Source organism: Lissotriton helveticus, chromosome 5_1 (genome assembly GCF_964261635.1).
Source record: "Lissotriton helveticus chromosome 5_1, aLisHel1.1, whole genome shotgun sequence".
In the NCBI taxonomy this organism is placed as follows: domain Eukaryota; kingdom Metazoa; phylum Chordata; class Amphibia; order Caudata; family Salamandridae; genus Lissotriton; species Lissotriton helveticus.
Window position 1 is genome coordinate 1,966,299,618 of NC_136065.1, and position 23,642 is coordinate 1,966,323,259.

The 23,642-nt window shown below is 45.6% G+C and overlaps 1 protein-coding gene across 2 annotated transcripts in view; it reads right to left on the bottom strand.

Moving 5' to 3' along the window:
* The window catches only part of FBXL20 (F-box and leucine rich repeat protein 20), a 604,101-nt gene that overhangs the window by 27,066 nt on the left and 553,393 nt on the right, over nucleotides 1–23,642 (bottom strand). For both annotated transcript variants that reach the window (XM_078645644.1, XM_078645643.1), the window contains exons 12-14: nucleotides 16,927–16,971; nucleotides 15,572–15,628; nucleotides 15,271–15,483 (exon numbers count right to left, since the gene is read on the bottom strand). In XM_078645644.1, coding sequence (XP_078501770.1) covers nucleotides 15,271–15,483; nucleotides 15,572–15,628; nucleotides 16,927–16,971 — 315 coding nt within the window. The remainder of the gene's footprint in view (nucleotides 1–15,270; nucleotides 15,484–15,571; nucleotides 15,629–16,926; nucleotides 16,972–23,642) is intronic.

The window sequence follows — 23,642 nt, forward strand, 5'->3', positions numbered from 1 at the left end:
AGGAGTTTGGCTGGAGCTCCTGGCCTGTGCTCTCTCTGGTTGTCACTAGCCCTACCTGAGGTGACTATTGCCTGCTCCCTAGCCTTTCGACGTACGTGCTGGTACTGCTGTTGGGGCCTGGTGACTCTGTGGGCTGTCCGCCTACGCCTGGAGGTCCCGGCGCTGGACGCTGCCACTTTCGCCCTGCGGTTGTTTGTCTGCTTCGGGCAGTTTGCTGGGCTCATTGGGACAGCGGGGCCTCCTACCTCTCCTGCTGAGCTGCCTTTTCCCCCTGCGTGACTATTACTCCTCTTATAGGCCGCTGGAGTTGGGAGCAGACCTGGTGTGCCATTTGGACGCCGCGGCTGTGATGTATTTTGGCAGTGGACCTGCGCCTGGGGTCTGGTGGTGCTCCCCTGGTAAAAAATGGGGCGCCCGGATAGATCACAGCCCAAGCTTTCCTTCAACCAGAAGGGCTCGAAGACGGCGGATGATTCCGGGAGTGGTGGCGCGGTTGATAAGGACATGACTGAGGAGGCGCAGCAGCAGGACCTGTGAGGTATCCTCCTAGCCATGGAAAGAAACATTCAGGGGGGCATTACCACTATAGGCACGAAACTGGACGCTCTTACTTACCGTATGGCTGAGAGGCTGGATAAGCATGCGGAACCACTTGATATGTCGGAGCGGCGCCTCACTGAAGTTGAAGAGGCCCACACTACGCTGGAGTCGGATAACAGGCAGATTGGCAGAGCTATGCAGTCACTCCTGGTCAAAACTGAGGATTTGGAGGCCTGCTCGCGCCGCTGTAACCTGCGCGTTACGGGCCTTCCGGAGACTACCCCGACGGGCAACATGGAACTGTTCATGGAGGGGTTGCTGAAGAAATTGCTGGGAGACGATGCTTTCTCACACATGTTCATAGTGGAAAGGGCGCATCGCTCTTTGGGGTCACGGCCCAAACCAGGTGCCCCCCGCGACCCATCATAGCCAAACTATTGAATTACCGGGATCGGGATGTTGCCCTGAAACTGGCTAGAGAAAAGCAGCCTTTACAGTAGGAGGGTTTCACCCTGTCCATATACCCTGACTTCATGGCTCGGGTGCAGGAGGCCCGGAAGCAGTTTGCCCCTATGAAGCGCAAGTTGCGTGGTCTGGGCGCAGATTATGCGATGCTGTATCCAGCGAAATTACATGTCAATCGACAGGGGAGATCCCTGATCTTCACGGATCCCAAGGCGCTGCAGAAGGCCCTGAGAGACTGGCAGAGGGAGAAGCGACCGCTGAGGCCGGAGAGAGACGATCTGGAGGGGGGGTTCCCTGGAGGATCAGGATTGAATGCTGCGCGCTGCGGTCTAGCTGGCGCCTGGTTGCCCCTCGTCAGGTTTTGTTGATTGGGTATGGGGGTGTCTGGAACCCATAGCCTCCTTTATTGTTTGCTGGCAGGTATGTCTCCGGACCTGGGGGCCCTGATGATGCTGATGCTGGAGGGACTGACATCTACTCTTCAGGTATTAGCTGCTCTGCTGGACTTGTGCCCTTTTGCCTTAAGACCCTTTGTGATTACATTCTGCTTTCCGTGCCTTATAACGGTTTGCCATTTGCCTTTTTGTGTTTCATATGGCCTGCTGGAGTTTGTTTGGCCTCATATTTGGGCCTGCTGCCTTTGGTGATGCTTGCTTTGGGGTTCCTTTGGAATGTACGGTCCTTTTTGATGGGTAGACCCTCTTTTTTCAACTTTCCAACTGAGCATGGTTTGGTACTGACACCACTCTTTAATCTTTAGAGTTCTGGGGCGGGGGTGACGGGGGGCAATGTTTGTGCTATTATTGTTGAGTGTCCCTAGCACAGATTTTGTCGGCTACATCTGCCCCCGCGTGAGTACCACTGCTTTCAAGGTTCTTTTTTGGGGGAGGGGGGTGTCTGCTGTGTGGATGAGTGGGGTGTTTGAGGATGTTTCGTTGGTGGGGGCTGAGAGACTGTCTGTTGGGACGGAAGGATGAGCGCGGCCTAGTTGGGTAGGGCACGCGTGGAAGGGGGGATGGGACAGCGATTTTATGGGGCTTTTTCTTATGTATTGTTGTGCGTTGGTACTGTTGTTTGAGGCAAGTAAGTGGACTGGGTGGGGTGGCAGTAAAGTGCAAACGATGTCCCACATCTTTGTATTGTGCATGGCAGGTACGATTCTTTTAAGTTCACTATGGCAGGAGACATGACGGGGGGAAGCAGCTCCTGATACACTGCACTTCCTTACCTGGAACGTGAGGGGCCTGAATGATCCCCGCAAAGTCCGCAGGGTCCTCCAGTATTTGGCGAAACACAGGGTAGACACTGCGGTTTTGCAGGAAACCCAACTCCCACCGGATAGCCCCATCCTCTGTTATAGGGGGCTCCGCGATAATGTTCATGCTGCAGGTTTTACCATTCATGCCAGAGGGGTCCTCACTTGGTTTAATCCTAAATCCTCCCTCGTTTGGTCACCAATAGATACTGATAGTGAAGGGCGCTTCACAATCACAAGCTACTCCGGTAAGGGTATGGACATGTGTATAGTGAATACTTACGGCCCCAACTTCGACCTCCCTAGCTTCTACACGGCCCTGGCACAGAAGGTTCACACGCATGCCGACATTTTAACCTGACTTGACATCCTGCGCTGGACAGATCGGATGGCCCGCCGCGGGCGCCTTTGGCCTCTGCGCGTTCACTATCTATGCAATTGGCAAATCTTGATTTGACTGACGTCTGGCGTCATCGACACCCGGCGCAGGATGGGTTCACGCACTAATCAGCCCCTCATAATATACATACGAGGGTAGACTACTGGTTTGTGTCCTCCTCTTTCTTTCAGAGTGTGTGCTCATGCGAGATCCTGCCGCGAACCTACTCGGACCACTCGCCACTTTTGCTTTCCTGCTCCATGCCTGTGCGGCGGATTCCACCTTTTGCCTGGCGCTTTCCCCCTTACTCCCTGTTAGATCCTCTTTTTAAGGAGGAACTTTTTACGGCGCTGGAGACTTTCTTTGAAGCTAATGTGGGTTCTGTGGATTCGTTCCAGTCGATATGGGAAGCGTTTATGCTATATGCCAGGGGGGTTACTATCTCTAAACATGGAGGGGTGCTGAAGTCTATCAGGGGTCGCCTTGAGCTCTTGGAACGTAAACTTAGAGATCTGGAGGCGTTGAGATTGCAGTCTGGAGGATACTCTATTGACAGGGAGATTGCTGGGGTCCTTCGGGAATACAATGATGAGGCGGATTTGGAGATTAAGCATCTAGGGAAGTATGCTATTGCTAGGACTTACTGTGAGGGCGAACGTCCGGGCGCGGTGCTGGCCCACTTGGCTAAGCGGGGCAGGGAGCGCACTTCCATTCCAGTGATGAGGTCGGAGGACTCCGAGCTTGCGCTCTCGAACGACACGATTACAGCTCGGTTTCGGGACTATTATGCAGCCCTGTATGCCTCGGGGGGGCCTGCTCCAGACGAACGAATAGTGGATTACTTGTCACATATAGAGCTTCCGTGGCTCTCTGACCTACAATGCCAATTTCTGGCTCGTCCCTTTGATAGAGATGAGGTGGTGCTGGCGCTATCTTCCATGAAGAGTGGGGGGGCGCCAGGCAGTGATGGCCTCACGGTGGCATTTTATAAGGCGTTTTCCGATCTTTGGATTCCTCACTTGCTCAGTTTGATGACATAGCCAATTCGGGCTCCATGCCGCCCTCTATGCGGAAGGCTATTGTGGCGATTCTTAAGCCGGGCAAGGACCCGAATGAATGTGCCTCGTACCGCCCACTTTCCCTTATGAACGTTGACACGAAAATCTTTGCTAAGCTGCTCTCTAATCGCTTGCAGCCTCTTGTCACATCACTGGTGGCCCCGGAGCAGTCTGGCTTCGTCCCTATGTGCAATCTTATTTATAATATCAGAACAGTTTTTGCCGCTTTTCAGCACACTCGCCCGGAGGTGTCGGCTGTTGCTGTATTCTTAGACATGGAAAAGGCATTCGACTCGGTGGAGTGGACATTCTTGCACCACGTCCTAAGCAGGATGGGCGTAGGCCTTCTATTTTTGCAGCTTCTATCGGTACTGTACTATAAGCCACCGGCCCGTATACGTATTGGCCCGCTGACTTCGGACTCCATAGTGGTTGGCAGGGGCACGAGACAGGGTTGTCCACTATCCCCGATACTCTACGCATTGGTGGCTGAGCCCCTGGCATGTGCCTTACGCGAATATCATGGCCATCGAGGTATCCGCTTTCCCACGTATAATCTCCTTGTTTCTATATACGCGGACGACACGCTCCTCTATGTTAGAGACCCCATTACTCATCTTTCTTCGGTATTGCGGGAGGTGGTCCTGTTTGGCTCCCTCTCTGTCATTCGGGTCAACTGGACGAAATCGATCATGTTCCTGCTGACAGCAGCTACGGTGGAGTTTGAGCCTGAGTACCCACTACAGAGGACCACTGAGGCGGTTCGGTACCTTGGTATCCGTCTCCACACGGACTCAGAAATTGTTCTTCGGGAAAACTATGGCTGCGCTATATCTAAGCTGGAGGACGACGTTGAGAAGTGGATTTCCCTCCCGCTGTCACTTTTGGGACGCATTGCATTAATGAAAATGGTGGTGCTTACGCGCTTTCTCTTTCTATTCAACACCATCCCTATGGTCCTCCCCGTCCACTTTTTTCATAGACTGCAGTCTCTGATGGTGCGTCTGGCATGGGTGGGTAAACAGCCCAGGGTGGCTTGGCATATTTTAATACGGCCGTATGCGTCGGGTGGCCTGAACGCCCCGGACTCTACTATCGTGTAGCGCAGTCTGCCCACGCTTATTCGTGGATTCACGGGCCGCCGGACGCTCCTTATGTCCGTATAGAACGGATAGTTGCTGATCCGACGCCCCTACCAGCCCTATTAATGCAATTTCAGGACCGCCGTTCGGGCTTCTTGGATTCCTTACTATCGGTTGTCCACGCCTGGCACTTCATGACGAACGCACAGGCATGTTTGTTATTGTATTCCCCGAACGAGAGTCTTGAGTGGTGCTACTGGCTAGCTCCCTGCAGAGAAAAGGGAGTAATCTTAGCCCTTCGCCGGCTTGGCATTCAAAATATGGGCGACTTGTTCGCAGGTGGCACGGCGCATGCGTGGGACGAGGGGGCCCTTGCAGTGGCAGATCCCCCCCCTTGATGGCGCGTTTCCAGTTCCACAGGGTGCGCAGCGCTCTGCGTGAACTTCTTGGGGCTGACATGGAGGAACCGGTGACGGTTGCTACCTTTGATTATGTGGTTACCGCCAAATCCCCTATGAAATTAGTTTCTACTCTCTATCGGACAGCACAATCTGAGCTATACGCAGAATACACAAAACCGCGATTGGCCTGGCAGCACGACCTGGGCACAGATATGAGTGAGGAGCTTTGGAGCTCTTGCTGCGCTAGTGTACGGAAAATCTCTCTTAACGGCCGCCATAGGCTCACGCACTTCAAGTTTCTGAACAGGACATATTACACACCGGAGAGGCTCCATAGATACAGGCTTCGTGAGTCCCCGGAATGCGAGCGATGCAGGGCCCCCCTGGCAGATTTCCTTCACGTTGCGTGGTCATGCCCCGTGGTCTTCTCCTTTTGGCAGTTGGTTAATAATGAGCTCAATAGAACTGCAAACTTGGCCTTAGTTCCGGACCCGTTATTGGCCCTCTTAGGCTATTCGAAACCCTTGCGACCTTCACAGCGGAGACTTGTGGATATGTCGTTCCTTATGGCTAACCGTTGTATTGCAAAGGCCTGGATGAGAGGCTCCCCCCCCCCACTCTAAGTGTGTGGAAGAGGGACTTGGTGTATATTGCTGCACCCAAACTGAGCTATACAATGAGCTGATGCCCCCCAAGATCAGGCCTAAGAACTTCTGGGCTGCGATACTGGATGGTACGTTTATTCCAGCCATGCATGCTGGTGCTGCTGAGGTTGAGGATGATGTGCGGGATGGGACCGCGGTGGACGTTTTCAGTGCTGAGCCTGACACAACAATGGATGATGAGACGTGTGCATGACGAGTTGCCATGATGATGAAGGGGTGTCTTGAGGAGGGGTCGGGACGCGACTGGTGGTTTCCCTCCCTCTAGATCTGGCTTTATTGCCAAGTTTGATATGATGTACAATGCCTTCACTGCCTTATTGACATTTTGTGTACTGTCATGCAACTTGACCTGCTGATTGTCCATCTACCACTTGTGATTGCCTTATTCTTTGTATTGTTTTGGTTTTCTTGCTGGTTTCTGAAAATGCAATAAACAGATTTATAAAAAAAAATTAAAAAAACAACTCACTACTCCCTCCCTCACACTTGGGCCGTTGGAACCTGTTAATTTAGTTTTTGGTCAGGGGTAATTGTTTGCTATGAATCCATAAACAGTAGAATTCCTCTTTCACATGGGTTGTGCTCCATTAGAGAATACACTTGCATATGAAACTACAATAAAAACATGTCTAAAGGTGACCTCTTCTAAACTTTATAAAATGTAAAAAAGGATTCAAGCAGTCGTTAGTCAAACCGTATGTTTGGCTGAAGACATCACAGTTTTTACCACTAGAAATGAAGAAAAACAGGTTCAGAACAGGCTTTACATAACACTCAAGAGACCACCACGCTAAAATGACAGCGCTCCTTTGCATGTTCACATACCTTACCATCATACATCACAAGGTCAATTGAGTAGTTTTTAAATGTAACACATCCTGTTGGCTCTTGTGCTTCAGGAGTCTGCCAGATGGTTGGCAACTAGTCAGCTTTCATGCACTGACTCCAGGCCCTTAGCAATTTCCCGAAGAGAAGATGAGAGGCTACCTTACCCTGCCTGTTCACATACCAAAATTGTTGTTTCTTTAACCATGAAGACATGGACAGGTAGACCATGAAGGGAGAGCAAGGAGGCCTTCAGTCAAATTGTCCACAGCTCAAACAAGTTGATATCTATTCCTTGCATTGGTACATGGCACCTGGGGACACTGTCGACATTCCTAAGTTAGCATAAGCTTCGCTGCCATGATGCTGCTTTTGCACACGTTACTACACAACTGTTTTTCCAAGACTCTGTTTGTGCCTTTCACATGAGAATGGTCTGCTTTCGCATTCTCTGCCTTTCCTGGAGTTTAGTCTGAACACGATGTGCAAGGTCGATCAACAATGCCCCTTGTTTTTCTGTTCTGGTCAGTCCCTAGCACCTAGACATAACATGCTACTTGGTGTAAGCCGTTCCATGGAGAAGAGCTCAGCTGTTCCTATGATGTAAACCTTACATCTGGGTTTTAAGGCAGAGGTCTTCAATCTGTGGGGCGTGACCCCCAGGGGGGCCATGGAGTCCTGGCAAGGGGGTAGCGCAACCCCCAGCTTCACTTGTCCCTGCAATTCAAAACGTGTGCTTTCCTTTTGAAAAAAAGATAGCCCTCCTGGGATGGATACTTTAGATCGTAATCAGCTGCTTCTCTGAATGAAATGCAAAAGTGTAAAGGATTTTTGGGAGCAGTTCTGGCTTCAATTAATCAAATTACTCCAAGCTTTGTGATGACAAAGTTTTGGTTTTTTGAGTGTAAGTGCAAAGCATTAACAACTGGGCTGGGAACTGCTTTCTTTTAATTTTAACTGCATTTACACAACCCTTAGTGCCCCATAAGTGGTGTTGAAGGGACAGCTACGGAAATAAAAGTTTGCATTACATACACTCTGGTATTACTAAAATCTACGTTTTGGAAGCACCATTTTATCGTAAAATGATTCCCACCTTCTGCAGCATTCTATCTTATACTGTGTGTAATGTAAGTGTAAAATAATGACTTACATATTCGCAGTGCTTTCTGTCACATCACTATTCTCCACTGCATCAATCAAGATTTAATTCTGTGGCTCTCTGGTTACACGCAGACCTCTGCAGTGCATTCACTAATAGAGGTTTCATAAGGTACTACAGTGCATTTTTCATTTACGCTGCCCATTATTTTGTATGTAGATACCTGATGGTGAAAGACCTCAAAAACGTACAGAGGGCCTCATTTATGAGAATTGTTGTATCGCTGCGACAAAACAGCGATGCAACAGTTTTCACTGAGACCTCCTTCTGACAATGGACGTGCCGCATTTATTATACGGCGCACCATGTTGTAAGGAACTACAGATATGTCAATATTTCGAACGTATCTAAATTATCTATAGGGGAAAAGTAACAGATTGCTGGGGGGTATGTCTTAAAACAGACGCAACTCCAGCAATGTGTCCTTTGACATGGGGCAAGCCCCATGTGAAAGGGCCTGCGTCAGTCTCACGCCTGCTGTGAGCCAGGTGTAAGATATTGACACAGTAGCGTCCTAGAAGTGTCGCATTGAAATCTCATAGATTTCACTGCATCACTTCTACGGCACTTTATTGCAGTGGCACGCCCACCCTGCAAACATTATACCCGACACAGGTATAATGTAGCGCAGGCCTTTACAAAGTGACACATTTGCTTTGATGCATCACTTTGTAAATAGGGCGCAACGTGGTGCATTATTTACGCTGCCACAGCGTCACAAGAAGTGATGCAATTGTGGCGTAAAAGTGTGGCAAAAGATCTCTGTACTGGGGTGAATGTATGACATTGTTCTGCATTCTGTCCATTAATTGTTGTTTTTGCATTTGTCACCCCAAGTGGGATGGGTATCGCAGACGTGAGTCCCATGCTCTCCACACCACTGGAGTCAAGCTATCGAGGCTGATAAAGGCTGATAGCCAGAAACCGGTCCTTGGATGCTTGATTCTGGTCCAGGAAAGACATGGCTTGGCAGTTCGGGCTGGACTGTTCCCATGAGGCACAGGGTCAAAGCTGATTTGCATATGGCCATGTCTGACCTGGGGTGGTGTGGAGTGCAAAAAAACAATGGATTTAGGCCCAGATTTCTGTACTGGAGTGAATGTATGACATTGTTCTGCATTCTGTCCATCAATTGTTGTTTTTGCATTTGTCACCCCGAGTGGGATGGGTATGCTCAGACGTGAGTCCCATGCTCTCCACACCACTGGAGTCAAGCTATCCAGGCTGATGAAGGCAGATAGCCAGAAACCGGTTCTTGGATGCTTGATTCCGGTCCAGGAAAGACATGGCTTGGCAGTTTGGGCTGGACTGTTCCCATGAGGCACAGGGTCAAGGCTGATTTGCATATGGCCATGTCTGACCTGGGGTGGTGTGGAGTGCAGAAAAACGATGGATTTAGGCCCAGATCTCTGTATTGGGGTGAATGTATGACATTGTTCTGCATTCTGTCCATCAATTGTTATTTTTGCATTTGTCACCCCGAGTGGAATGGGTATGCTCAGACGTGAGTCCCATGCTCTCCACACCACTGGAGTCAAGCTATCCAGGCTGATGAAGGCTGATAGCCAGAAACCGGTCCTTGGATGCTTGATTCCGGTCCAGGAAAGACATGGCTTGGCAGTTCGGGCTGGACTGTTCCCATGAGGCACAGGGTCCAGGCTGATTTGCATAATGCCATGTCTGACCTGGGGTGGTGTGGAGTGCAAAAAAACGATGGATTTAGGCCCAGGTCTCTGTACTGGGGTGAATGTATGACATTGTTCTGCATTCTGTCTATCAATTGTTGTTTTTGTAAAAGTGTGGCAAGCCTTCATAAGTAAGGCACAGAATATTTTGGGGCTTATTTATGAGAGGCTTGCATCTCCAGAGCATCACTTTTTTTTTACCCTCCAGTGGCGCTATCCTCTCGACCATACTTATGAGGCAGTGCAAAGTCACCCTGCATGGCCTCAATGATATGTAGCTCACATAGAAAGAGAAAACGCCTCTCTGGATTGTTTTTGTTAAGGAAGGTGCACCTTCCTGTACAAAAACAATCCTGCCTGTGTTGGTGGTAGGCAGCAATTTGTGCGCCAGCGCAAGGGAAAAGGACAGGAATGCACCATATTTCATAAATATGCCAATTCCTCTTAAATTAAGCCCTTTGTTTTTAGCTGCACCTTTGACTACACCCCCATGCTCAATGACCTTTGGTTTGCGCAACAGTGTTTAATATTATTTCCCCACGGTAAAAATTATTTGCTGTAGGAATTGGGGGCGTTTATAGTAGTTAATAGTTGATGAAGAGTACAAGGGTCTAGAAATTTTATGTCAGAAGGGGGTCCTTATGCATAAACAAAGCTTGACAAGGGGGTCTCGGCATCAAAAAGTTTGAAGACCTCTGCTTTAAGGTATGCGGTCTGCTGTCAAAGCCCAGAGATCGTTCTTTATATAAAATAAACTTCTTCTAGCCAAGGTGAGGGTGGTTAGGCCTAAAGCCTTTATTTACACAGTCTTTCTAAAATGACTTCTCCCTTTGTATTCTAAGGAATTGTAACAATGCTATCTGTGCTGAGTTTATGCATTTTGCTGCCAGTAGTGGCACGTATACTGTACTGTAGAGCATGATGGTTTAAATAAAAATTTTAAACTATTTCAGTGACACTACTTATTCTCATTGTGGACAAGTACGAGTGAGTGAGTACGAGTGAGTGCTCCCGGGATTCCTGAGAGAGTCCGGAGTGTTGTGTTCTGGGTTGCCTAATCATTTGTAGCTCCATGATATTTGGAGGCGAACGAATGAGACACTATAGCTAGTCGGTTTGGGATTTTGGGTACTGATGTGGTAGGTTGGTACACCCCTATTCACTGAGGTCCTGTTTTCCTGAGCATAGTTCTGTGTATATGCAGAATCCCTGCAACAGCATCTACGGAAACCAACCACCTGGACCAGTGCTAGTGGTGGACAAACTGACTTCCGAAAGGACATGTTCTCATCTACTGACCAGCACTGGAGATATTTTGTTGTGTCCGTGTGGGGGCAAAAAGGGGTTCTTCTTGATGATATCTGTCAGATCACCCCTGTGTTGAAATCATTACAGGTGGAGGACCCACTGGAGAGCACTCCTGTACCAGCGTGTGCAAGTGACCAACAATATGCAGGAAAGCAGCAGGCCCAACAGGCGGAGAACCTTCAGGGCTAGAATTTGAGCTCCCTTTCGAAACATCAGAATCATATACGGATTGTCACAAATCCTGTGGGTAAGAGGGAAGTCTAAGATGTCGTGTCCAGTACTGTTCCTATGAACAGAAAGTGCTGAGAGGGCTCCAGGCAAAAAGCATAAAGATATGGCTCGAATCTGCAAGTGATAGTGTTATCCCCATGAAGAAAACCAAGATCATGAGGACTCATAAAGCCAAACGCTGGTTTTCCAACTACCTAAAATCAAATAAACTTGCTCTGCGTCAAGCATAAAGTAGCTGGTGACGTCACTACTCCCCAGGCAAGAAGGACATATTTGTAAAACAGCTTAAAGAGTATAAAAAGGCGGTTTTACAAACCAAGGCGTATTCCTTCTCTAAGAAAATTCTAAACTCTGCAAATAAGGCGAAGGATATTTTCTCAATCGTAGATGAGTTCTCCAAACCGGACAGGGTCACGTTGAAACCTGCCCCTTCGCAATTATGCGACTCTCAATTCTTATTTCATTGAGAAAATTGCCACTATTAAATCTAGTATTCCTGCCTGTATCTCTCCCACATTCTGTCTTCCTATATGTAAAAACCCTCTTTTACTTAATCAAATTCCTTTGATCTCAAGGGATGCCTTCTTTGGCCTGCTCAAGAAGGTTGATTCCGGTTCCCCTACTGACTGCTGTCCACTGTACATATTACGGGTAGCCTTTCTCATTGCCCATACCCCCTCTCTCGCTTCTGAACAACTCTCTCAAGTCCCAAACATATTTAAAGATGCGGAAATCATTACTTTCTTAAAGAAACCTGGCTCTGACCCCCTGGTTCTCAGCAACTATCGTCCCATTTCCCTGTTGCCCTATTTAGGCAACATTGTAAAGGCTCATGTGGCGAGCTGCCTTAGCTCCTTCATTGAATGCTCCCAGTTCCTCAACGCTCATCAAGCAGGCTTTAGACCCACACATTCAACGGAGTCAGTCATGCTCACAGTCATGGACAACCTTAGAGGGGAAGAAGACAAGATCATCATCCAAGCCCTGGTACTTCTGTCAGAGACATTCGACACAGTTGATCACAATCTTCTGATTGACCGTTTCAGCAATGCCGGGATCCAGGGTTTGGCGCTGAAGTGGCTCTCTTCCTTTCTCAGCAACCGGTCTCAAGCGGTTCGCCTCGCTAGCTTCTCCTCCAAATAAATTAAATTGACTTGCGGGGTTCCACAGGGCTCTTCCCTCTCCCCGCTCCTTTTTAATTTGTACTTATTACCCCTGATCCGCTCCTTGAGATGCTGACGACCTCCGACTTGGATTTGATATCAATCAATCAGCATCTTCTGTGTCCAACTTCCAATCAACCATGAACTTTATCAGCGAATGGATGAATCACAACTAACTTAGGCTGAACCCTGATAAAACCAAGCTGATCCTTACGTGCCGGGCAGCCAACCCGTGGAATTCCAATTTTGGGAACCTACCCACTTCCAGCATGCTCTACCAAAAGTCTGGGCATAGTGATCAGCAATGATTTGTCCATGAAGGCGAAAAATTGGCACTGTGGTCTCCTCCTGCTTCTTTTAATTACCTAGTACTAAGAAGATCAGTAGATTACTGATCACTGAAGCCCTGACCCTAGTTATCCTGGCTCTAGTTATCTCCCGCATTGATTATGCCAACTCATTGTATGTCGGCATCCCCGCCTTATCAATTACGTTGCCTATAGTTAGTGCAGAATCAAGCAGTTAGGCTGATCTTTCATCAGCCCAAATGGCATCATGTCAGATCTTTAATGAAAAGCCTACACTGGCTTCCCGTGGGAAAACGCTGCACCTTCAAGCTGGGATGTACCATTTTCAAAGGTCTTTCTAATAATAGTCCAACATTTGTTTCTTCTAGGATACAGAGTTACATTCCCTCTCGGGGCTTGTGGTCTTCCCATCTGAATCTGCTGGCCACCCCTTCTTTCAAAGGAAAGAAACATGGGGAACTAAGATTTGCGGTCTTGGCCCCACAATTTTGGAACTCTCTCCCTGCGGAGCTGAGGTCTGTAACATCTTATATACAGTTTAGGAAACAGCTTAAAACCTGGCTGTTTTCCCAGGCGTATGACTAATCAATTTCCCCTCTGTTGCAGCCTCCCCCTTGACTCTAGCACCATGAAACCGTTTGGCGTACGCGCTCTATACAAATTCTTTTAACATAACAGTTGGTTGATTGAGAAACAAAACTGACAGCAAGGAAGCTGTGGCGGTCAGGTGGTTTGACACCAGCTGTGAAAAACCCACCAGCAGCAGCCAGTTATCTAGGTATCGGAAAATGGAGATCCCCAACCTATGCAGAAGTGAGACGACTGTTGCCATCACATTATTGAAAACTTTGGATGCTGAAATTATTCCAACAGGACAGAATGCAAACTGGTAGTGGATAGAGCCTACCACAAAATGCAGGTACCTCCTGTGCAACTGCAGGATTGGTACACAGAAGACAAGTTTAGGGACACCACTTAATCTCCTAGATCAGAACCAACAGCATTTGAGAAAGAGATGGCATTAAATGCTCTTTGCAGAGGAAAGAGTTCAAGATACCCAAGGTACAGGATCAGACGCAGACTGCCGCTGCACCTGGTACCAGGAAATACCAAGAATAACATCTATGCCCAAAATACTGCTCGGGGACCACGCTCACCACCCCTTTCTGCAACAGGCATGCCACCTACTGCTGGAGAATGTGAAAGTGAATGTGTTCATCTAACTGGGAGGAGACAACTGGGGGAATGATGGGTAAGTAGCTACAAGGGGAGTGCACAGCTCCATTCTATACTTTTTAGGACTCACTGGTCCGTCATGATAGACACTCCTACCTCCTATTTGCAGGCCCATTCATGCTGATGGGCCGTGCAGCAACATGTCCTATATCTCCCTGTTCATCTCAAAGGATCATACCCTCCTAGTAGCTGGGCTTCCAGTTAGGCCTCTCCAGAGAAATGTCACACTTATTGACAGAATTTGGAAGGCAGACACCGCAATGTCATATGCCTTCCAGAGACAAATTAACAAAAAAAGACTTATTTCCAGAAAAGAGTTGAAAAATAAAAGGAATGTCAAAGATATCAATCGAAGGCAAACCACCATGACATAAATTTGTTTTTCAGCCAAAAAAAATAAATATGAAGAGGCAACACTGTTTGAGGGTCCTTCTTTGGGAGTCAAAAAGAACGAAAAATGTGCTGATCATGTACTCCATGAAGGGAACAATTGCAAATTGATGAAAAAAATACTTGAGCAGTGTTTATGTAGGAGTGATTTAATCCAACTCTGCGGCTACACTTTTTAAATTTTAATAAGTAACCACAACTGCTTGTGTTTTCTTAATTTTAATAAGTGCCAAAAGAGTTGTGGTTTTCAGCTAGAATTTACTGGTCAACTAATCTGTAATCTGCTATTTAGATGTATTTTTTAAAATACAAAATGGTAGAACACATGGTCTATTATGGGCATGTTTTCCTAATTTTTATCGCATTTTGTATATGAAAATGTATTTAATAAAATTGTTCCAAGGATTCCGCACATGCACAGGGATTTTCTACAATTTATGGTTTCAGAGGAAAAACCCATTGTCACCCACTCTTCCAACACGCTCTTTGTCCTGGTGAAGACTAAAGCGATTCTCCAGCGTAAACACCAAAGCTGGTTCTGCTCTGTTCACAAAGTGAGCCTTCATACAATGCCATGCAGAGAGTGATCACCTTTTCAGAGCAGGGCTAAGATTGATTTGCATATGGTAGCTCTGTCTGAAGACAAAGATGTCTTAAAATACCAGTAGCTGAGCACCTCAGGAATTCCAATCTATCACTTACCTTTTTGCTGTCCTTTCACACTTTGAACACAGGGGCCTGGAATTTCTGTTCTCACATTCAATTGCCCAACAATATATTATGTTACGTACAGATAAAGAAAAAATACCTACTACAAGCTACACACGCACACATCTCTCTCTCTCTCTCTCTCTTGGAGAGTCACTGTTTTCTCTGCCCCATGCCACAGTTCTCTCACGTACTATGCCATGGGAGGAAATCACCTCCCTCGGGCTCCACTAGATGACTGTACGGACATCACTTCGCCCCCCCCCAACCCCCCCGCACCCTTCCCCTCCAAGTATACTATGCCAAAAAAAGGAATGCCACTAACTGGCTCTCCTTACATTTCCCACAATCCACACAACACAGAGTGCTTCTCTATGTGATCCTGTTTGCACATCCTAGCTGGTCTCACCCGGAGTCTCTTGATCCCCGCACGGGTGATTTGTTGACAGTCATACAGTTCGATCCTCTCCAAGCTGTGGCAGCTCTTCAGATGCTCCAGTGAGGCGTCTGTGATCAGTGGGCAGTTGTCCAGCTCTACCACCTCCAGACGGTCATGGGCGCAAGTGCCATTGCCAAGGTGTCGAATGCCATCATCCGTGATAAGTTCACAGTGCGATAAGCTCTGTCACCAAACAGGGAGGAATATTAGAAAAAGTGTCAAACACTTCATTTCAGTGCCCCCTCTCTCACATGCCACTTATTCAACTCACCAGAACCTGCAGTCGCGGGCAGTGAATCGACAGTTGTAGTAATGTGCTGTCTGTGATCTGTGCAAGAAAACAGATTGTCATTAAGACAGACACAGCAATATAGCAACTTTATTACGCATATTTGCAACCCAAAAGAACAGAGTTAAACATGAACCTGGGGAGTATAATAAAAGTTCTGTCATACAAACTGTGAGCTGCTCTGACCACAGTAAAACCGTCAAGAGGAGAACCACAATAACTTTCCACCTATAGTGACCCTTCTAAAAAAAACAGAACTTTTAAAGCTCTGATCTAAGACTTCCAGTGACCCTTGTAAAATAAACTATGTGAGCACTACTTCTGTGACCAGACAAAAAAAAGCACAAGTGGCCAAGACCCAAGTACGAAGGAAGTGAGAATAAAAACAAATTGCATGTAACCTCATGCAACACTGGCACATAGGTTGAGAAGATTACCATTGCACAGGACCTTCTGTGGCAAAAATACACAGGGAATCTACAACAATGGCTTCCGCGTTTTATACCAGTAAAACCAGAACATAGGATTAGGAGTACAACAGTGACCTGTCTATTCCCATGACCCAAATAAAAAAAAAAGAACAAGAGGGGCTGACAATCGAATCTATTAGTGGGATATCAAAGAGCGTGGATGCACCAGCAGCAATATCTGCAATCATCCAAAATAAAGTGCCTTAGATGAGAGGGAGTAAGTTCATTTGTCTTTTGGTGCCTATTTTGGTACAAGGGTAGATTCAAGTGGTTGGACTCTGGGACGGAGGAATGAAAAAGAAACACCATTCAGACTTTGGCAAAAGCACAGAAATATATGCACACCATTCAGTGCAACTCTATGGCTTTTAGGGTCTCATGTGTTACTCAAACACAGCGAGATTGTCTAAAACTGTTGAGTCTATCCCTTCAGATGTAAATGTGAATGTGTGTATACTTGTAAAGCTCACTGCCGCCCCATCTCGGGGCATCCTGGCGCTGTATACCGCTGTGGAACCCATCCTGGCTTTCCCTGTGAGATGCCCTCTCCAGGGCACCCCCAAGGTGAAGCCAGGCATCCCAGCGCTGTTGGGGCCGTTGTGGAGATTAAGCAAGCTATTGCCCAGAGTTGCAGAGTGGGACCCATGATTAGAGTAGGCCCTGAGGCGAGAATTATCGAGTCCGCGGACATTGAGCCCAAGACCCTCCCGCGTCGGGAATTGAACCCTGGTCCCGGGCCTGACCTCTGCTTCAGGGTCTGCCGCTTCTAACCAGTGAGCCACACTTCTCCACTAAACAACACACTTCCAGATTATGGTTGGCTGACTCTAAAGAGACCTCCTTCATCCAACCTCTCCCTCCTCTTACTTGCACACACTCCTCCAGATCCATCTTCTCCAGTTCATGGCAATTCTATGGAGAAAAAAAGAGGTATTAAGCAATGAGCATAGAACGCCTCAAGGCACAATAATGCAAAATATTTCATGACATTTTCCCAGCAACACCCTCGTGTACATCTTTCTAATCTCTTATACTAAGTTAAATCTTGACCCCATTGCCAAGTGCTTAAAACCCATCTGAGCCACAAAAAAGTTCCATACCTCAAATCTGGTTGTAAACTGACAAGGTTTCCAACTTTCTCCCAGCTCTATCCCTAACAAACCTTAAAGTTAAAATGGCCCCTGGACATCACCAAGTTGCAGGTCTATAACCACACCCTGATGATTTTGACAGCTTTCCAGAACTATTTGATTCTACCCTATCCTGCAAGTCTACTCATCACTTCTAAAGGGAAAGTATAGAGTTGCAAAAAATGGCTCCAAGAAGTCACGGTTCACAGCATAAATATGCAACTGATTCAGATGGCTTAAAGAGAGGCAAGTCAAGAGGATACAGAGGAGGAGGTAGAGTAGAAAAATACCATGTAATAACACCTGGTTTACCTGAACATATTGGTGAGCATTGGAATCAATACTATATTCACTTACAAAGAACATGGTAATATTGGTTTCGGACACTTAATTGACTCTAAACCACAGCAGCTCTCAGGAGGGAGGGAATATCAGTCTATCTTGAAATACCAAGAGACCAGGCAACTGAGGACACTCTAGAAATTCGTTGAACATAGCCACATTTATGGAGTTCGTGAACTTTAGGAGAGGTCTGCAAAAAAGGGGTACTATGTGGAAATTAATAAACAAATTCCCCCGAATAGCTTCATAGGGATTTCTTTCCTGCTCAATGATCCAAACAAACTCAGACCCTTGGTGATTGCTCACTGTCAGACAGCAGTCGGAGGAAATCAGACTTGTTTAAGAAGAACTGAAAGATTGAGCAATGGCAAATGGCCGCTCAGAACATCCGACAATGTTATTTTCTCGTTTAGATGAAAGGATATGAAAAATATGCAGTTTGACAAGGCCTAGTCCCCACAGCTGGACAGCGAACTGCCATAAGGAATAAAATAGTGACCCTTCCTTGCTTATTCAAATAAGCTGACAATATGATGTCCATCACAATATCTGGGAGAAGAGAAAGGAACACCTTATTACCAAAACTATAATCATTTTCAAATACACATGATTTATATGGAATGTAATTCCTAGGCTAGTAATGAGATCACTAGAAAGCTACTCTTATAAAACTCTGAGAAATTAGATACCGTTGGAGTAACTAGATTTATGAAGCAATTACCAAAAAGTCACCATAATCTTTTCTGGAATTACTTTTTTTTTTTAATATTATGTCTCTTGTGGTTGATCCAAATTAAGAGGAAGCTGGTGTTGCAGAGAGCTTTTCAGACAAATCGGAGACTCTGCATGTACTCGGGAGGCCATGTGGACTGAAAGAAACCACCATTATCCGGTTTATGCTCTCAATCTGAGGTGGCCAATATTTAGCTTTTGCTGTCCAAATCTACACCATATCTATCGGATGATGAAACTTATGCCCTACTCCTCTCATATGAGTCTACAGCCATCAGCAGAGGTGAGGAAATTAGATCAGTGTTGATCGATGCAAATAGAACGTCCTTGCCTAATAACAGAAAACTTAAGAACCTAAAACAAGTCCAGTTAACCACCAGTATTCAAGAGATGAACTATGGTATCTCAGAGAAATCACTTCTATGCCTACTGCTAAACTGTCGTTCTACAGCAAAACATGCCTCCGACATTGCTGCCCTCATCATTAGTCAGGCAGTTGACATGACAATCTTAAAAGAAACATGGCTTACACGGATCTACTGGTGCCCCACATTATAACATTGTGAGACTAGACAGACTAAATAAAACAGGAGGTGGTATAGCTTGCATACATTGCTCCGATCGCGCGGTAACCCAACTACAATCCGACCCTCTTGAATCCTGTGAATACCTCTGTCTCGCAATAAGAACTGTAGATAATCAAAGATGGAACTTGCATGCACTCTACCATCCACCATGCAAAAGTGCCCCTTTCCAGTTAATGGAGATCATCACGGCTAACTAACATTCACACTAATGATATATTCCTAGGCGACTTTAATTTAAACTGGGACAATAATGACAAAGGTCAACGTACTCAAGACTTTTTAGCAGACCTAAACCTTACTCAAGCCTGCACACTGCTAGGACACGCGACTAGGTAATCTAGACTGGGTAATCTCTAGAGTTAAGGATACTACAATTCACTCAATTGTTCCTTGCGATTGGTCGGATCACCATGCCATAACCTTCCATATAGCCACCATAAAAAAAGAACAAGGCCAAGCAACCTATCAAAATTAAACAGAGGATTCGGGACACCAAAGACCCTAATATTGAGCAATTAGTAGCACGATGTGAGAAGGATTTAAATCCTCCTAACAACTTGTTGAAAGTTAGCTAAAAATCACTACAATGCATCAATGACTAATATAATCAACTCCACCATGCCGCTAAGACTAAATAGAATTTCAGAGAAAGATAAAAATCTATGGTTTAATGGGTCACTAAATGAAGAAAGGCAGAGGCTGCGACTAGCAGAAAGAAAAAGGAGACAGCACCCATCATCCCCCCAGCTAAAAACTCAAAGGAAAACTAGAAAAGACTACAACAAAAGCATTCTAAAATCCAATAAGGATTTTTTTAGATCTGAATTGGATAATACCAAAAGCAGATCACGGAAACTCTTCGAGATGTTAAAACAATAATCCAATAAATTGGCCAAATCTGCTCAAGAAGCAACAAAAACTCAACTGAGCTGCGAGGAATTCTCACCATTCTTCACATACAAGGCCAACTCGCTAGAAAGAGAACTCAGGATGGCAGCTGACAACCTCTCTAGCCCATTATCGCTACAGTATGATTCTACCATGCACACCGCTCAAGATATGACGAAAAATAAAGCACAATGGTCGACCTTCAAGTTATATGACCAGAATACCATTGCCAAAACTCTCTGACATCAAACCAATAACCTCGACAATTACCCCCTCCCCTCAAAATGGCTGAAAAGAATCAACCACATCCTTGTCCCCATATGGACAAAAATAATCAATGCCTCACTATCTCAAGGGACCTTACCAGAGTGCCTAAAAACAGGTCAAGTCCTCCCCATCATCAAAAAACCTACATGGGACCCGGCACACCCAAACAAATTTCGCCTAGTGACCAATATTCCACTATTAGCCAAACTACTTGAAAAATACATGCAGAATCAACTGAGCCACCACTTCACTAATTTCGGTCCGATGGACGACTGCCAATCTGGATTCAGACCAGGCCACAGTACGGAAACGGCAATCTTACATAAAGTGGGAGATGCGCTACAGGCTCTGGATCACAATGAAACATGTCTACTAGTTCTTCTTGACCTGTCATTTGAAACGGAAATCAGGAAAAATTACTAGCCCGGCTTGAAGACAGGATGGGATTATCTGGAAATGTTCTGAAATGGTTTAAATCCTTCCTACAGAACAGAACACAAAGATTCCTGATCAACCAGGCGCTATCCCCGCCATGCCAAAATTCGATTGGAGTTCCACAAGGATAAACAATATCTCCATCACTATTCAATCTATAGGTCGAACCCCTTACAGAAATTCTCCGGCCCGCAAACATCTCCTATCACATTTACGCAGATGACACTCAGATCTACATCAAGATCTCGTCACTGGAAGAGATCAAGACAATGAATGAGGCCTTAAAAGTGACATTACATAGGTTAACTAGCAATCATCTGAAATTAAATGCGCAAAAAAGGGAATTCCTATTAATATCCCCTCCACAAAGCTTCGCAGATGTGAAGGAAAATCACCAAACTGATCACAGCGCTAAACTGCACCCCTATCCTAGTTCACTCGACCAAATCACTAGGAATAATGATTGATACCCTAGACATGAAAGCCCACATCAAATCAATGGCAAAAAGTGCCAGTTTTCACCTGAATTACCTTAGAAAAGTGAAACCACTCATTACCACGTCAGACCTCAAATTGGCAGTTCAGTCCTTAGTCATATCAAGGATTGAATATGGCTGTACAACATTAACAGTTCTACCTAAAATTTCCACAGCCCCACTAAAAGCCTATCTCAATGCGGTCGCAATACTCATTACAGGTTCAAGAAAATACAACCACATTTCCCCACATTTGAAGGCATTAAACTGGCTACTATATGAAGCCAGTATCCAACTTAAACTGGCATGTATTACCCACAAAGCACTCCACTACAAAACGCCAATGTATTTAGCTCAGAAAATTAAATTATCCGGTGGAGGCAGACCATCCCGGAATGCCAGAGACCTTTTGCTGAAACCTCCCATCTTTCAGTAGAAGAAAACGTATGACAGAGCATTCTCCGGAGCTGCCCCCAGAATCTGGAACTCACTCCCTCCAAACATTAGAAAAAATCCAAACACGTCAAACTTCAAGAGTGAAGCAAAAATCTTCCTAATGAGCGAATTCCTACCCTAACACCTTGGCTGCTGAAGATATTCCTCTGCTGTGCTGGGCCATAATGTAAATGGGTGTGGTCATGATGAGCTCAGCTCTTCATGAGCACCCTAGAGGTATACCTCATGACGAGCTGAGCTCGTCATGAGCATCGAAGAGGTTAAACAACGATTGATCATTATCATCTGCCATGTGGTTAACTGCTAAGCACTGCATAGTCCTGTCAGATATGGATGCATCCTACACAAGAAAGATCACAAAGACACCAAAACAGCCGACACCAATGATCGAAGAGTTATGTCAATTATATTTGATATAGGTGTTTACCTTAACAGGACAATGAGGTATGTCAGGATAAACTCAACAGTTAGCTATATAGCCTTAGGCTGTACACTACTAAAATGAATGGATCCTACTTGTATTATTGTAGTAACAGATACAAAAGGTACACACCAGAACCATATGTATAATACTATTGATATACATATTGTACCCCAAACTAATCCTAATCTTGTTATTGTTGAAAATGATGCGAAAGGTACGCAGTGGAAACATATGTATATTACTACTGCTACACCTGCTGTATTATAAACGATTTACGACATGTAATTGTGAAGCGCTCAGATACCCATGGGTCATGTTCACGCTATATAAAACTCAATAATAAAACTCAATAAAATAAAAAATACACTATGTAGGGAAGTCAAAACCATTTGGAGAGAAGCATACTTTAGTCCTCCTACAAACTTCAGTCTTTTGCAAGCAACTAACTTTCACTGTTTGAGGAAAAGAAGAGTTATGAAGGCTCTTGTATAACAACTGTAGGTACTGTTCACCGTCTCTACCACTGGCTGTGCTTCTGTAAGACTCATAACGGTAACAATATAGGTACACTTGCTGCAGGCACAGATGAATGGTTCTTACAGACGGCAAATGAGTAAATACCTGTGGGGCTGAGACAAGGCTAATTTTGGGGCATTTATGGCAAGAGCAGTAGTAGTGCTGGCCTTCTGTGGCAACCCGCAGGTACTGAAATAAGCATCTTGGAAGTTTAGGGATGCTAACCAGCCTACACTAGACTACAGTGAAAATATGCAGCATGTCTACCAGGAAAAATTAGTCCAGGTGGGAAAGCGGGACAAGGCTAAAAATAATCCCCCAGTTCACTTAGGAAAATATAATACAGAGTTAAAGCACTTTTCCTTGACCTGGAGCCAGCTTTCTAGCTCCTATGAGACCAATAATCCTCTATGTCTCATGAAAAGGTTTTGGTAGGAAAATGTTACTTACCCTGTAAGCATTTGTTTGTAGCATTTACTGCTGCAGATCCACATGCTCTGCATACTCTTGCCATCCAGTATTCAGCTCAGACGTTTACATGTTGTGAAGCTATCGAGTCACCAGATGGGCTAAAACTCCTCCCTTAGTCTAAAATGCACACAGGGACAGACTCCATATGAGACTGTTTTTTGCACAGCGATGTTATGGCAAAAGAGAAAGTCACCTTCCAGAAAAAACAAGTTATTTACCTTCGGTGTGCCTTATCTGGTAGAGACAATTTAGCTTACCATAGAATTATCCCCAGTCATCAGACTGGATCCAGAATTTATTTTGTGAGTAGTACCCCTGTAGGTGGCGGTGTTTGGCTGTGTAGTATAGCATGATAATACCCCGGCACTCTAAAAGTAATATCCCTTCTCATGTACAGGGACAAGCACACTTTGGAACTTGTTTTTGGGCTTTTAAAGAAAGAACACGCTTTGAAAATAAATCATAGACGTGGAATCCGACAGACTGACATATTTAGGATCCACGATACAAGCTTTCAGTACTATTTGATCTCCGGAACTCTAATCTATGACATAGGTTGAAGTCGCTTTCAGAATAAGAAAGACACTGTTAAGTGTTGTATCGTGGTTGTGTTCGGCTAAATATTTGAATCAACAGGATCAGCTGCTGTCACATGAAATAATATTTTTTAGAAAGCCTTGAGGAAGTCACTGTGTGTAACAAAACACGTCGGCTGTTCTCGCACATCTTGATCAAGACTGTGTAGCTTCGAATCATCCTTACAAACAGTTTCCCCATCTACATGTTCTTTGTAATAGCGGTCTTTTGTAAATTAGGACATCAAGAATACTTTGATAAACCCAATACCTTGACTAAAGTA